A 15844-nucleotide genomic window follows, 5' to 3' on the forward strand; every position below is an offset into this window, starting at 1 on the left:
AACATCCATTCACAATACTATAAAATCACAATAAACTGATATAGGGCATTTCACCTACAGGTTTGAATGCTTTTCCCCTTAGACCAGGAACAAGGCAAGAATATCCATTCTCAACCCAAAATACAGTAATCAAGACAGTGGTATTGGTGGAAGGAGAGACATACAGATCAACAAAATAGAAAAGAGATCCTAGAAATAGACTCACATGAATAAGGTCAACTGATTGCTTTAAAAGTAACTTTACTGATTATATGCTGTATATAATTCACCTTTTTCAAGTGTCTAATTCATGGTCAATTGATTTTTCTTTTTTTTTTGGTCAATTGATTTTTCAAGTGTCTAATTCATGGTCGATTGATTTTTGAATACAAGTCTCCAATAATTCAATGTATAAAGTATACCTTTTCCAACAAATGGTGCTGGAGCAACTACTGGATATGTACACACACACACACACAAAATGAACCTCATCTCATACCTTACAACATATTAAAAAAATCAATTCAAAATGGATCATATACCTACATATAAATTAAAACTATAAAACTTCCATAAGAAAATACAGAAGAAAATTTCTGTGACTTTGGATTAGGCAAAGATTCTTGGATAGGACACAAAAAGTATGAATCACAAAAGACTGTTAAATTGGTTATCAAAATTATAAACCTTTGATATTCAAAAGATAATGCTGAAAGAATGAAAAGACAGGTTATAAACTGGGAGAAAATATATCCAAAATACTTATCTGATAAATGATGTGTGCCCAGAATATCTAAAGAACTCTCAAAACTCAGTTAAAAAAAAATTTAAACCAATTTTAAAATGGGCCAAAAAATAACAAGATGCAAATAAGCACAGGCTTCCCTGGTGGCTCAGACAGTAAAGAATCCACCTGCAATGTGGAAGACCTGGGTTTGGAAGATCCCCTGAAGGACGGCATGGCAACCTACTCCAGTATTCTTGCCTGGAGAATAATCCCCATGGGGTTGCAAAGAGTCGGACATGACAGAGTGACTAAGCACAGCACAGTACAAATAAGTACACAAAAGATGCTCAGTATCATCAGTTATTAGAGAAATGCAAATTAAAACCATTATGAGAGAATAATATAAATCTATTAGAATAGTTTTAAAAATGAACACCAACACTACCAAGTGCTGAAGGAATATAAAATGACCCAGTCACTTTGGAAAATGATCTGGAAGTTTCTTATAAAGATGAGCATATACTTACCACATGACTCAGCAATCCCACTCCTAGGTATTTAGTATTTACCAAAGAAAACTGAAAACATCTGTTCACACAAAGACCTGTACACAAATGTTTTTAGTGGCTTTCTTCACAGAAGCCCAGAACTAAAAACAAACTAAATGTCCTTCAACTGGTCATAGGATTCTTAAAATGTGATATATATACACAGTGGAATACTACTCAGCAATAAAAAAAATAAACAAAAATGAATAACCTATTAATACATGCAACCAGACAGATGAATCTCAAGCATTACATTAAAAACTGAAATTAACAGAAATTTTTTGTAAAGAGGCAAGATGATAAATATTTTAGGTTTTGTAGACCATATAGTCTTTGTCACAACTATTCAACTCTGCCAGTGCACTGTGAAAGCAGTCCTATGTAAGCATAAGAGTGGCTGTGTTTTAATAAACTTTATATACAACAGGCAGTGAGCCTGAAATAGCCCACAGGCAGTAGCCTGCCAACCCCCATGTTCAATCAAAAAGCCAGACACAAAAGATTAAACTATATGGCCCAATTTATATGGTGATATGAAAAAGGAAAACAAATAGGGACAGAAATCAAATCAGTGGCTGTCAGGGCCTAGGGATAGAGGTAAGGGACTAATTAGAAGGGCACAAGGCAACTTTTTGGAATGGTGGAAATATTCTATATATTAAGTGTAGTAGTGATTATATGACTGCATATGTTTGTCAAAATTCACATGCCCATATACCTAAAAAGGATGAATTTTATTATATGCAAATTGTTTCAATTATCTTGTCAAAGAAAGGGAGGGAGGGAGGAAAGAAGCAAGCCAACTGGCCATTTTCTGGTCCCTGATTCAATAAATCAAAAGGAAAAAAACATTTTTTTCCAAACAATCAAAAATCAAGGAAATTTAAATACTGCCTGGTGATATTTTAAAAACTATTGTTCATATCTTTTAGATATGATAATGGTATTAAGGTTAAAAAAAAAACCAGTTCTTACCTTTAGAAATACATACTGAAGTGTTACAGATGAAATTATGTCTGAGATTTATTCTAAAACAGTCCATTTGAGAGGGGATGGATAAAAATGTACTGATAATTACTGAACCTGGGTGGTAGGTAAATAGGGGTTCATTACATTATTCTTGCTACTTTTATATGTGTGAACATTTCTACAACAGCCAAATTGGGTTTTGTTTTTTTAACAAGGAAAAAAAAGTACACGAGAAAGAAAAAACATAAAATAGAGATTATGCACTTGGTCTAAAGAGGTCAGGTAGGTAACAAAGTGAGAAAGCCAGACTGATAAAAGTCAGAAGCCAAAAGCATTCACATTAAAAAACATATGGTGTCTAAATATACACACTAGCAATTTAAGGTGTTAAGAGAACACCTTAAAACTCTGAAGATAAGTTACACACTTGCACATATCTTTATAAACAATACATACACAATGTGAAAAGAAGTTAAATGTAAAATGAATTATTTCCTAGACTCCAGAAAATACTGAGGTATACAGTAATCACAGTCCAACACAACAACAAAAAAATGCTGCATTATCGGATTCTGAGATGGACACTAGCACTATAAATAAACTGGCCTCTAATTCTACAATTTAAATGAGAAAATATGAAAAAGAAAGTGATAGGAGATTTTTAGTAATATTATAGCAGAAAACATAGTTGACCATATCAGGATAATAATTCATTCTAACTACTCAGACTGATACAGAAGAATATATACCCTAACACTGGAAATCATTTTAGAAGAATATTATCTGAACTTTCTTAAAACCTTATAATAGCTTGAGTGGAGATATTATCCAAGAATAAAGTCAGAAAGCAACTATACCCATGGTTTTCTTCATAATATTGTAGAATACGCCACCCTGCTGGAACATGTGAGGAAGACCTTTTGCATAAGACCATACATCTTCTCCTGTAAAATAAAAAGATACAGTATTAGCAGAAAACCAGAGAGTTCAACCCAGGCTTGCTTTAATATGGATGAGCCTCAAACAGAGACTGTAAGGCAGATATTCTAAATGAGCAATGCAGTCTAGTATAATATACCATCTAGGGAGCAATGTGGAATAGGGACTACGGCCCCTCTAAACGCGACAGCCATTGCCAAGTGCTGTCACAGAAGAATATAGGTCCAATGGTTCAAGAACAAATGGCATTTTAAGAGAAGCCAGAAACCCAAATTTCTAATGTCAATTCTCCCAGTTTTTAAACACAGGAACTGATTCAAAAATGACTTTAAAACTGCATGAGTCAATACTGGGCATATTAAACAAAATATACATGAAGACTCAATCCAGTTTAAAGTAAACTAGTACGTAACTATGGACTAGAATGACAGAAAAGGTTATTGAAAGATATTTATGTTTTTAAAGTAGAATATAAAAATATATTCTATATTTATGTTAAAACTAATAAAAGCAGATGGAAAGGGCTAGGGAGTAAAGTAAATAGGTAGACTGAAGATAAGTAATTCATGTATTTTGTTGTTCCAAAGTTGACTTTTTAAAACAGAAATTTGCTGGGGGGGAATGATGAGATTTAGAATAAATATCAGAAGCCCACAAAATAGCCACAAGCAAACCACCATTTCACAGAAACATATTTTTCAAGAACACCCTTTGAAGTGCCTATTATCAATAAGAAGTTTCAAATAAAAAGTTAAGAATGATAACCACTATCCAGGAAGTTAACAAAGAATGGAAGGAACATAAAAGTTATTTTGGTTTGTGGAATATGGTTTTTCTGTGTGTGTGGTTTCATTATTTTCTAATCTGATAAAGTGTATGTACTGCTTTTATACTCAAGACTTTTAAAGTTGATTTCTACTAGAAGACGATACTGTTGGATCTGAGCTTTGAATGGAGGTTATGATAATGTGAGTTAAGCATTCTGTACCTACAATCTCTCAGAGCTCTAACCCCTTCCCACATTCATAAACAGGAATATGAATCTGCAAGGGAATTGGTGAAAGTATAAAGTTTAAAGTGTACAACAAAGCCTAAAATATATAAAAAGCCTCAGCACTTAGCGTTTCAGTTAATTAGAACATTTACTTACACATAAACACTTCATTCACTAATGATACAGTGCAACCAGAATATGGCAATATTTAAGGGTGAACAGAAGTTTAATTTAAAATTCTGAATATTAATAAGAAACCCCAAATACAGAACGTTAACAACTCTGTCAGAAGTTCTGACTGCTGAATTTATCATTGAACTTTACTTGGATTATTTCTCCGGTGGTAACCTTTCATTTAGTTATTATCAATGTTATCTTAAATGTACTTAGTATTTTATAAAATACTCTAGGATATTAATTGTCAAATATTCTAGAATATCAAAACATATCAAAAATTATATGTTAGCACTTAATTATTTGGTCCGAATCCAGAAGTGAACTGAAGTCGCTCACGAGTCGCTCAAAGAGTCATGTCCGACTCTTTTCGACCCCATGGACTGTAGCCTACAAGGCTCCTCTGTCCAGGGATTTTTCCAGGCAAGAGTACTGGAGTGGGTTGTCATTTCCTTCTGCAAGGGATCTTCCCGACCCAGGGTCGGAAACTAAACAGGTGCCAAAATAATAAACTGCTCAGAACTGACCACCCAAATACTAGTAAGAAAAATGATGTCTTAGTACTACTTTATAAACGTGATGATTCCTTACTTAGCAGGCAGAACTCTAAAAAGAAAGAATTCTACTGAAGTGCTTATCAACCCTGTGTTTTCGTCATCTCCCTAAGGATTCTTTTTAGACATTATTTTCCTAATCTGCCTTCCTAATGACATCTGAATACTACAGACACGCTGTTTATCTGGTTATGTATTATGTATATATCTTACACTTGTTTCATTAAATAGAGTAAGATATATTTTACCCTCCGCCAAGAACCAAGTTTCACTCCCTTCAGACTATATGGCCCCAGTAAGTATGCATACTCTATTGCTTTAAGGAAAGGATAGATACCATCTAAATTCCTCCCAGATGGCTCAAGTGGTAAAGAATCTCCCTGAAATGCAGAAGCCTCAGGAGCTGCTGGTTCAATCCCTGCGTCAGGAAGATCCCCTGGAGGAGGAAATGGCAACCTGCTTCAATATTCTTGCCTGGAAAATTCCACTGACCTTGAGAAGCCTGGTGGGCTACAGTCCATGGGGGCACAAGAGTCAGACACGACTTAGCAACTAAACAACAACCACTCAGCTCTGAGCAGGCACCTCACATGGCTTCATTTTCTCCTCACAACTGAGCCCTATTTCACAGAAGAGACAAGCTCAGAGAGTGTAAATCATTCTCCCAAGATCAAATAGCCATTAAGTGGCAAAGCCTGGATTTGAATCCTGGGTACATTCTACAGCTTATACTCTTTCCACAGTTACTAAACCGTTGCTGCTGCTAAGTCACTTCAGTCATGTCCGACTCTGGGCTACCCCATAGATGGCAGCCCATCGGGTTCCTCCGTCCCTGGGATTCTCCAGGCAAGGACACTGGAGTGGGTTGCCATTTCCTTCTCCAATGCATGCAAGTGAAAAGTGAAAGTGAAGTCGCTCAGTCGTGTCCGACTCCTAGCGACCCCATGGACTGCAGCCTACCAGGCTCCTCGGTCCGTGGGATTTTCCAGGCAAGAGTACTGGAGTGGGTTGCCATTGCCTTCTCCGAACTAAACCACTACTAAAGGTCAAATCATGTTAGAACAAATTTGGCATAACCATCAACACACTCTCCTTATAGAAACCCACAGCATCAACGACTGATTGGAAGAAAAAAAAAAAAAAAAGGCAAATTATTTCCTTTGGTGTTAATATATACACTTCCACTGAAGTCATGTTTATAAGAACCAAGGAAAGGGATCAGAGATCAGAAAGCAGGAACTGTGACACAGCATAAGTGTCCCATCAGTCACAGACAGTTCGCATCCCTTCTAGAACTACCCTGGTTTAGGCCTGTCTCCTGCCTGAAGGGCTGCCACTGCCTCATCCTTGGTTTCCACTCTAATCTTCTCCCTAAGTCCCTCCTCCACACAGCCTTCAGAAACCTTTAATGGTTCCCCCATACGATAAGGCAAAAGGTCTAGTCCCTTTTCATGGCATATAAGTCAGCCTAAGATTCCTCGTCCTCACTCTCGCCTCACATCTCTCATTAAATCTTGATTTCTACAAAGCAAACCACCAAACTGCTCCATTTTCCCAAAGGCCAATGATAGCTATGCATTCTTTAAAATTCAACTTAGGTGTCACTTCCTGTAGGATTCTTCAGTGGTGGGTAGGGAAGTTCCTTCCTTGCTGCTCCTATGTTATGAACACCACAGCCCTGATCACAAGGTAGGTTGACTCAGTTAACTTTTCTGTTTCCCTTTCTATATCAGAAGCTTTTCAGAGTCAGGAAAAGGTCAGTGGCCCATTCGACTTTCTACTTCCAGGGCCCGGCACAATGCTGCAGAGACAGGAGCACTTAGATCATGTAATGAATAAATAGTATAAATGAGGCTTTTTCTTTCAATAATGCCTGAGAGGAGTCCATGAAAAAACTTAGCTTAAGCACTATAATGACAACTGTTCTATAATGCTATATGGATAAAATGTTAACTAATGGTACTATCTGTATATCTCTTAATGAATTTAATAAAATCATAGCAAAAACAAAGGTAAAGACTTTTAGGTACAAACTTGGAGTTAAAAAATAAATAAATCACAGTAATGTAACGTATATCATGGTGACCATAGTTAATAATACTGTATTTGAAAACTGCTAAAAGAGTAATCTTTAAAAAAAAAAGTGGGGGGGGCAGGTAGAATTATTTTCTACTATTTCACTGGAGAGCAAATTCTTAAGAGACGAGGACTAGTCTGGTAAAGCATCTACCAAATGTTAATTCACATTCTTCTGATAGCCTCCACTTATTTTAATTCAGCTGCTTCTTCATAGTACAACAGTAAAATACTTACATTGAACATACTGTGCATAACTGTACAAAAAAGTCTATAACACAACCATAGAAAACCTCTTTTCATACGCTGTCTTCCTCAAATCTTTCCTAATAATCTGTAATTCTCCTACCTGACAGTAGTTATTATATATGGCAGTGATAGTATGGATGATTTTCCCTTTGGTTGTCTAATTTTCTTCCTCTTTAAAAAGAAATAAAATTTTAAAAATATGTTAAAATAAATTATTTTTTAAATGATTTTTTCTAGATTTTAGAAAAAAATCAGTTAATCACTAATAACAAAATAATGAGCTAAAAGTGAGTTTAAAAGGTCATCATTCCAATTTTCTAACTTTAGATATTCAAAAAGGCAATTTGAAGTTTCTACTTGGCAATTTATAAAGCAAGTAAGATTTTAAAATCTAACATATATGTGAAATATAGTTATTATAAAAAGAAAAACAAAATCAATTTTGAAATACTATTTAGAGTCCCCCCTCCCCAAATACCTAAGTTAATTCTGAACTCAAATACCTATTACCATAAAGTAAACTGACTAAAATGTACATTTAAACTAGGAACATGGGGCTGTTTCTACTAGAAAAAATTCTAAAGGTGTTCATTAGCTGAAAAAGTTGTTGCCATCTCTCTACCCTTCCTGCAGATTCTGCCATCTAAAATTGTATCTACCTTGAAAGAAAAGTGGAAGTGAAGTTGCTCAGTCCTGTCCCACTCTTTGCAGCCCCATGGACTGTAGCCAACCAGGCTCCTCCATCCATGGGATTTTCCAGGCAAGAATACTGGAGGGGGTTACCATTTCCTTCTCCAGGGGATCTTTCCGACCCAGGGATCAAACCTGGGTCTCTCGCATTGTAAGCAGATGCTTTACCACCTGAGCCACCATCTACCTTACTAACTGTCAAAATTATTTCTAAGAAAGGCATGCTTATTTCTCTCCTTGTACTCAATCCCTTATGCGTCTTCTCAGTGTAATCATCAGCGTTAAAAGATATATTTATCACACACATACATGCACACAAACCTAACTGTGTGGAAATGTGTACACAAACATACATAGTCTGAGTCTCTGGGGAGTACACGTGTTTAAGAGAACTACTGTATTCTACTCCCTACATACTTGAGTTCTTTGAATTTTTAAAAGTAATATTATCTTATAATTGAAAAAATATGAAGAAAAAAAGAAATAGAATCATGTTTAATTTAATCTTCAAAGTATATTATAAAAATCAACATTTATAATATACATATTTACCTTAAGATACATCTATATACATTCCTTTTATTCAATTTTATAACTGTTCCCCCATTAGAAATATGCTGTTTATAAATCAATTAGAAAAGTTATCTGATAATATGTTAAGCATAATAGATGGATTAAGTACTATCTAGATTTGAAAGTGTCCTTCACCCAATATTTGAAGAAAAAATTCAAGAAGCAATAATGATATTCAGACTCCAAGTCATCTTAAAAATAAGTGTCTGAATACCAGGTGCGATTCTGAAAATACCCAAGGCAACTACAACATCAAGAAGTACTATGAAATTATGAAAAACTGTGTAAAAAAAAAAAAGCTGTGTAATTTAAACTTGTATATTAAAAACTCATGCCATTCTTTCAGGAAGATAGAAAGTAGTTTCTCAACTCCTGAAAGGATGCTAACCTTCGCAGTAAAGTGGAGTAAATATAACAAGTAGCTTAATTCCATCAAAGCAACTCTGACAACATATGAATAAAACTGACCAACTGTTTTTCACAAATCTGTCTTTATCTCTTGAAAAAGAAAATTAATGAAAAGTTTTGTGGAATATAATACTAAGAGAAAAGAAATTAGCCTAGTCTTTACAGTGGATGATGTACTGTCTGTCACATCTACCACAAAAAGCTGGCCTTTGCAAAGCCAGAGTTAGAGTCACTCACATATTGTATAAATAATGAAGAGAACAGTGTAAAAATTGTTTAATAACGTCCAACTGGTCTGGATAAAGAAGATTAAAATCTGTGAAATATTACAGGTAAGAACACTGTTATTTCATTTTTAACTAACATCATTAGATTCAAAGTGACAAGTTCCATGAACTGAGCAAAAGATTGATGCACTCACTGTCTTGATACAAACAAGAAATATAAATTCTATTTAATAAATATCCTACTTAAAAAAACAATAGAGAAACCACATGTCTCTGGCTATCAAGAAGTCAGCCTATTTAATATGGATACACAATCATTATACATACATACACACATATATATCTTATATCTTTATGGCTTTCATCAACAGGTCTCCAGCTTCCTTTTTCTTTATGTATAAAAATTATAAATGAAAGCTATAAAAGTATGGGAAGTCCTCAGTTGAGACCCTACAGGTAAATTTACGGAAGGCAAGGATCATGTCTGATTTATCTTTGTATCTACAGCACAGTCTCGCTCATAGCAGACATTTTGCTGAAAGGATCTGCATTCATTCATTCAACAAGCATGTACTTAGCACCTAGAAAGTGGAGGGCCAGTACTAGGTGATAGGGTAGTAAGTAAACCAACATATAAAATCAGGAAAACTTGTAACAGGTGCTATGAGGGAAATGAACAGGGTGCCATAACAGAGGGAACCTACTTGGAGTGGCTTAGTAAAGGTCTCTGAAACCCTTACCCCTGGGTAAGGTGGTCAGGAGGAAACCTCTTTTAAGAAAGTGATATCAAAGCCTTAACCTAAATGAGAAGGAGCCAGCTATTGGAACAGCAGAAAACTTGATGAGCTATTTGCTAAACTAACACATGGTAATTCACAATTTCTGCACTTTGAAATTTACAGTTTTCTTAGTAAACCCTGTCATTTCCCATTTTCTAGCCCTCTCCAATCTAAACATCAAGAGTTCCTGGCACTCATTCACATAAGGTTGTGTGTACTTACTTAGCTATCCCCATATTGAGATTTTTTACAAACTAGCACTTTTAAGAAAATCTTCCCAGGAATTCCCTGGCAGTAATGTGGTTAGGGTTCCGTGCTTCCACTGTTGAGGGCATAAGTTCAATCCCTGGTTGGGGAACTAAGATTCCACAAGTCCCACAGCATGGCCAAATAAAGAGAGTATCTTCTACATAATTCAAATACAGTTATGAGAGAATTAGAGGTAGAAAACTAATGCTTACAGAGGGACTAATATACGGGCCAGGCACTGTTTTCGTACTTTAAAGCAGAAAGTCAAGTAACACCACCATAAAATTAGCAAAGCACTCTGCTTAAATTCTGTGTCAGGAGTAGAAGTGGGAGAGTTAATGAAATGTGTGGGTTTTTAAGGTCAGCAACATAAATGCCAGAGGTGGAAAGAGAAGAGATCATTAACAAGAATACATCATCTTAGTCAATTCCTTGCAGTCCACAGTCCAGTACTCAGACATTAAGGTCCAGAAACCTCAATTCAAACTCAAAAAGTGACTAATCGTAAACAAGAATTATATTTTACTAATTTTCATTATGAAATAGTACTATATTATTATGCTGGCCAGAATTTTAGACTACTGATCATAATCTCAATGGTGCCACTGCATTTTTAATCTCCATGGAGAACACAACCTCCAAATGAATATAAGCCTCACCTCACTGTCACCTCCACATCAATACTTACATCAGGAAGCTAAATGATTAGACTAGAAGCTTGATGACTATGGAATCGGTAAAGGGATACAGATTTTTCAGCCAGGCCACGGTAAAGACTGATCAAATAGTCCTGCCCCTCAACAGAGATTACCTTTCAGTTACCAGAATTTTCATGAGCCCCAGTTGACACATCTTTCTCCTTTGTACAGCACTGTATAAACAGTGCCAAATTCTGCTTTTCAACTGTTTTTCAATGTTCAATGCTGACCATCCATTCCATTTCTGCTGACACAGCCTTTCTTTAGCTATGTTAATGTCATCTATTTAATTCAATCAAAAAACCTTCCAAAGTGCCTACTACCTGCCTGGCACTATACAAGGTGCTGAGCATCCAAGGCTGGACATGAGCCACATCCTCTTGTATTGAGAAAGACCTCTTTTCCTGACTAATCTCTGACCTGGAGATTACGGTTTCTTTAAAACGTGCCTTCAGCATACATCTAAGTTTACCCATTCTGTGCTGGTATTATTTAATTTACAGAGTTCTGGGAGTACATAACTGTTACCTAAGAATCAACTTACAAGAGGTAATCCTGTGTACAGGAGGCAACTGAAGACCTGAGCAGTTAAGCAGCTTGCCTAAAACCACTAACAAGTACTGAAGGCAGAATTCAAATTGTAGGACTTTCTGACTCCAGAAATCACAATCTTTACTCTCTTTCCTTTACTTTCCTTTACTCCACACAGTCTCCAAGAAACTAAAAACTCTTAAAAGACAGAAAAACGTAAACTGCCCCTAGTAAGTACATTTCTTGACATATCCCCCAATTCAATAATTACGTCTGACAAAATAAAGTCAGCAATATTAAGTTATAAATTTGCGTAGATAGATCCCGTATTAATAGATCCCCTATTAACTAGGCCCCCAAACTTAAGCCAGAAATAAATTATCTTCATTTTGGAAGGTCAAGGCCCAATTCACTGATATTTAGTACTCTTAGAAAAGACAAAAAACACCCAGATCACTTTTTTACTTGAAAGATCTCATCTCAGCAAAAATAAGGCCCCTCTAATATGTAATATATTTGTTTTACTTCTACTTTAAAGCCTCAATAAAGCATACTAACAGTAATTTAAAAACAAAGATTAGCCAATAAAAATAATGTAAAAAGTACACCATTGGATCATTTCCCAAATCATTTAAAGCTTTAAATCACCCATTTGGTTGACAATATATTTTCCTTTAATTTGTGTTGAATTATTAAAAAGAAATGCTTCTTAAGGAATCCCATTAACATCTACCTCTGTTTATTATGTTTTTCATGAGTTATAATAGTTCATTATAACTGATGGCAAAGAGTCACTGAGCAAATTATTTAAAACACAAATCCCGATGTACAAATAAGAAAAAGCTGATGGACTAGGAAAGGGAGAACAGGAAATGGATGAGAGATTATTAGGTGGGAGCGCAGTGAGCATGTAACCCAGAAACTGCAATTCATCAAACAGGAAGTCCTGAAATCACATGACATACAAGAAAATGAAATTTAAAAATAAATGACAAGGGACAAGGTATACATGCTCAAAAGAGCCAAAGGGGTTAAAAAATGAAAAAGGCTGTAAATGGAGCCATCACGCTATGATTTTTAAAAAATGACAAGCAATACATTACACTTAAATAATCTGGTGACAGTAAGGGACTACTTTCACTTTCTTAGTTATGTTTTCCCAGGATTTACTCAATAGAGAATCACACTAACATCTATCCACTGTCAAAAAACGGAAGAAAATAGTTTTCTTCTAAAATATATAATCAGTTTTTACGCTGACCAGATTTTTTTCTACAAAGACATGAGAAAAACTCAGTATATTACATTCACAGTTACGAAACACCATCTGAGTTAAGCCAATCTTACCCATTAACGTTGCTAAAAGACACAAGGAGTACATTTCTTTGTCAGCTTGCTCCTGAAGCTCCTTAGAGGACAGTCTGCCGGTGACAGCACTGTCTTCTGGTTTCACAGTGTGGGCCGAGTGGGCAGCAGCAGACTGACCCCCTTCGGCTTTACTTTTCAGAATCTCGATTGTGATTCTGTCACCATGCTGTAAAGGAACTGGCTCCTTTTCCATTCCTGCCTGGGGTGGCATTAACTCTTTAGGAGGAAAGCCGTATCGAATACACTGTAAATATGGCGGAATGTTGAATTCTCTGGCTATGCTTTCCTGAAGTTCAAAAAAGGTTGTTGAAGGCTTAAGTGTAACCATGGACTGCCGTCCATCATTAGTTGTGATTCGGATCTTTTTCTCCTTAGAAGTGGTTGGCGAATAGGGAGCCTTGGTAGGGGTGGCAGGTGCAGAGGATGGGCCATCACGAACAGTACTGGGAGAAACAGTCCTGGGCTGCCCCTTCTGTTCTTGTTTTAACTTCTCTGTTTTCCGTTTCTGCATTACAGACGCCTGTTCCGTAATATTCTGTTGAATAGTTCTTTCAGTTTTACTCATGTTTAACTCCTCCTTGTGCAAAGTTTTCGCTTTCTGTCCAGTAAGAATAATTTTAGTTGGGAGCGGGGACTCCGACTCTTGTCCTTGTACATCTCCAAATCTTTGGGCATGAGCACCATCTATATTTACAGGAGTATAATCATCAGGATTCTTTTTGGCAGTCTGATGCAATATAGTGTGGACAACTTTCTGAACTAAGATTTCACTCCCAAATTCACCTGGAAAGTGCTTGGTAACAAGTTTCATCGCAACATCATACACATTGCTATTCAAAGATGCATCGCTTTCATACTGGAACCAATACACTGTTTCTCTGACCACTCTTCCACCCCATTCCAAAGTAATGGGAAAAGCTTCTGGTAGATTGTCATACTCTTTCCCATCCCAAAAATGTTTGAATCCACAACCACATTTGCCACCAGTGGACCTGGAATTAGTTCTGTCCCCATCCAAATACACAATAGATCCATCTCCTCTAACTCTTCGCACAGATGTGCCATGGCACCAATTACAAGCTGTCAGGTTACTCAAGCCGTAGTCTGGTACCAGGACATCTCTCACTGAATCATATGAGCAAACCAAATTGTTCAAGGGAAAGCTATAATTTTTGTCAGGCCTCAGCTGTCCATGAGTACTTTTTGCCAAGTTATACAGTTTCCCTCCCGGAGCCAACCACTCTGGAGGAACATGAAGTTCAGAAAGGGCACCACAGAGCAAACATTTGTGAAGGCGATTATCCATTACTGCTTTTTTAGCAGCTGCTGTGACTTCTTCAGGCTGAACTCCTATCACCCCGGTCCTCCTGTAGAAATACTGATGGACATCAGCCACCAAACTAGGATGGATACCATGCTTGTCCATAAAGACTTCTTCCATAGCAGCAACAAGCCGAAGTAAGTATTTATCCTGCAAACTTCTGTCTCCTCCAATAACGCAACCACCATCCTCCTCAAGTTTGATGTACTTCTTAATGAGGTCCTGAGGCACACCCCATGCTTTAGGAAGCAAATTCATAGGCAGTTTAGGCAAAGCAGCCCCTTTTATGCCTACCAAGGGGATATAATGGTTTCTACCAGAGCTACTCCAAGCGATACAGATTGGTTTGTTCAAATGACCATCTCTGCCGGTGCATTTCTCTGCAGGGATGAGCCCTGGCAGAAAGGTGGCTGAATAATCACCAGAGCTTCTCATGCCACTGAGCGAATCTAACAAAATAATAGGGCGATGAAGCACATTGGCGAGGCCAAATATGTGGATGTTCCGCAGGCCCAAGGGAACCCCCTCAGGCGGTACAAACAGAGGGTCACACTCGTTGATAATGTCCTCCCACTCAGCAGCATCAATGAAGTCATGGAACAGCGCTTGATACCGGGCCAGGTGCTGCTGGAAGTGCTGTTTAAGATTCTCTCTCAAGGCATGCCAGAAGAGCTCTCGGCCCACTAGGGCCCGGGACACAGCATGCACCAGGCAGTGCCCGTCCCCGTCCACATGCACGGGAATGAGGCATTCCTGACTTTTATTGGCCCGCTTGATGTCCTCGAGGGTGTCATGCAAATACAGGAGGCTTCCGGAGCGGTCCTTGCCATAGCCCACCGTGTTGACATGCTCCGGTTCGATGAGGAAGGCGCGGTCACCCAGCAAAGCGCAATCGAACAGCTCGCCCTGGTTCATGTCCCGGAGCAGCTTAGCCCGGCCGGTCTGTTTGTCCATTCCGTAGCGAGCTAATATGGGCGACAGCAGTTTGCAGTGGTAGTTTGAAAGGCCCATCACCTTAACCAGTTCTGTGTTCTTCTTGGGTGCCCCCGTCACCCCGAGCAGCGCGTTCCGCAGCAGGTTGTGAAGCACTACGTCCGGGTCGGTCACCTCCTCCACCCCCAGCAGCTGTTGCTGCTCGTGCCGCTGTCCGCACTCGGTACACTCGATGCTGACGGAACCGGAGGCCGGGAAGAACAGACGCGCCTGGCACTTCGGATCCGGGCAGCTCCCAGACAGGATTCTCCGGTCTCTCCGCTTCGAGAGCCCCCCCGGAGTCGCCGCCGCCGCCGCTGCCAGAGACGGCGGAGTCTGCGGAGCCTCTGGGGGAGGTGGCGGCGGCGGCGGCAGCGGAGGCGGCGGCGGCGGCTGAGACATAGTTCTCGGCTCTCGAGTCTCGCTCCGCGTCCCAAGCGACCCTCAAAGGCTCATAGCCCAGACCCCCGGCGGCCCGACTCGGTCTCGTCCAGGCCCAGGGCGAATCACTTTCCTTTCCCTACCAGCTCCTCCTCCTCCTAAGCGAAGGCGGAAGCGCCGGACGTTGTTTCTCTTCTTACTTCTCCACTGCCGTTGCCGTTGCCCCGAACGTAACGGCCACCACCCTACCCCGCACTCACACTCACTCACTCTCGCTCTCTCTCCCTCAGACACACAGACATACACGCCCTCTCTGAGACTGCGCAGGCGCAGCTTTCGCTCTGCCCTCTGGGAATTAGAGTCTTTCAGCCTCTCTCCTGGCCATCAAGTACTAGGAGCTTTCGTCCACAAAGAACTGCAAGTACCGTGAGGCAAAGC

The 15844-nt window shown here is 38.6% G+C and overlaps 1 protein-coding gene across 1 annotated transcript in view; it reads right to left on the reverse strand.

The window, feature by feature from the left end:
* The window catches only part of VCPIP1 (valosin containing protein interacting protein 1), a 28454-nt gene extending 12689 nt beyond the window's left edge, over positions 1-15765 (reverse strand). The window contains exons 1-2 of the mRNA XM_055546144.1: positions 12712-15765; positions 3081-3167 (exon numbers count right to left, since the gene is read on the reverse strand). Of these exons, the coding sequence (XP_055402119.1) occupies positions 3081-3167; positions 12712-15427 (2803 nt within the window). The 5' untranslated portion in view covers positions 15428-15765. The remainder of the gene's footprint in view (positions 1-3080; positions 3168-12711) is intronic.
* Between the last annotated feature and the right edge of the window lie 79 nt (positions 15766-15844).

This window comes from Bubalus kerabau, chromosome 14 (genome assembly GCF_029407905.1).
Source record: "Bubalus kerabau isolate K-KA32 ecotype Philippines breed swamp buffalo chromosome 14, PCC_UOA_SB_1v2, whole genome shotgun sequence".
NCBI lineage: Eukaryota > Metazoa > Chordata > Mammalia > Artiodactyla > Bovidae > Bubalus > Bubalus kerabau.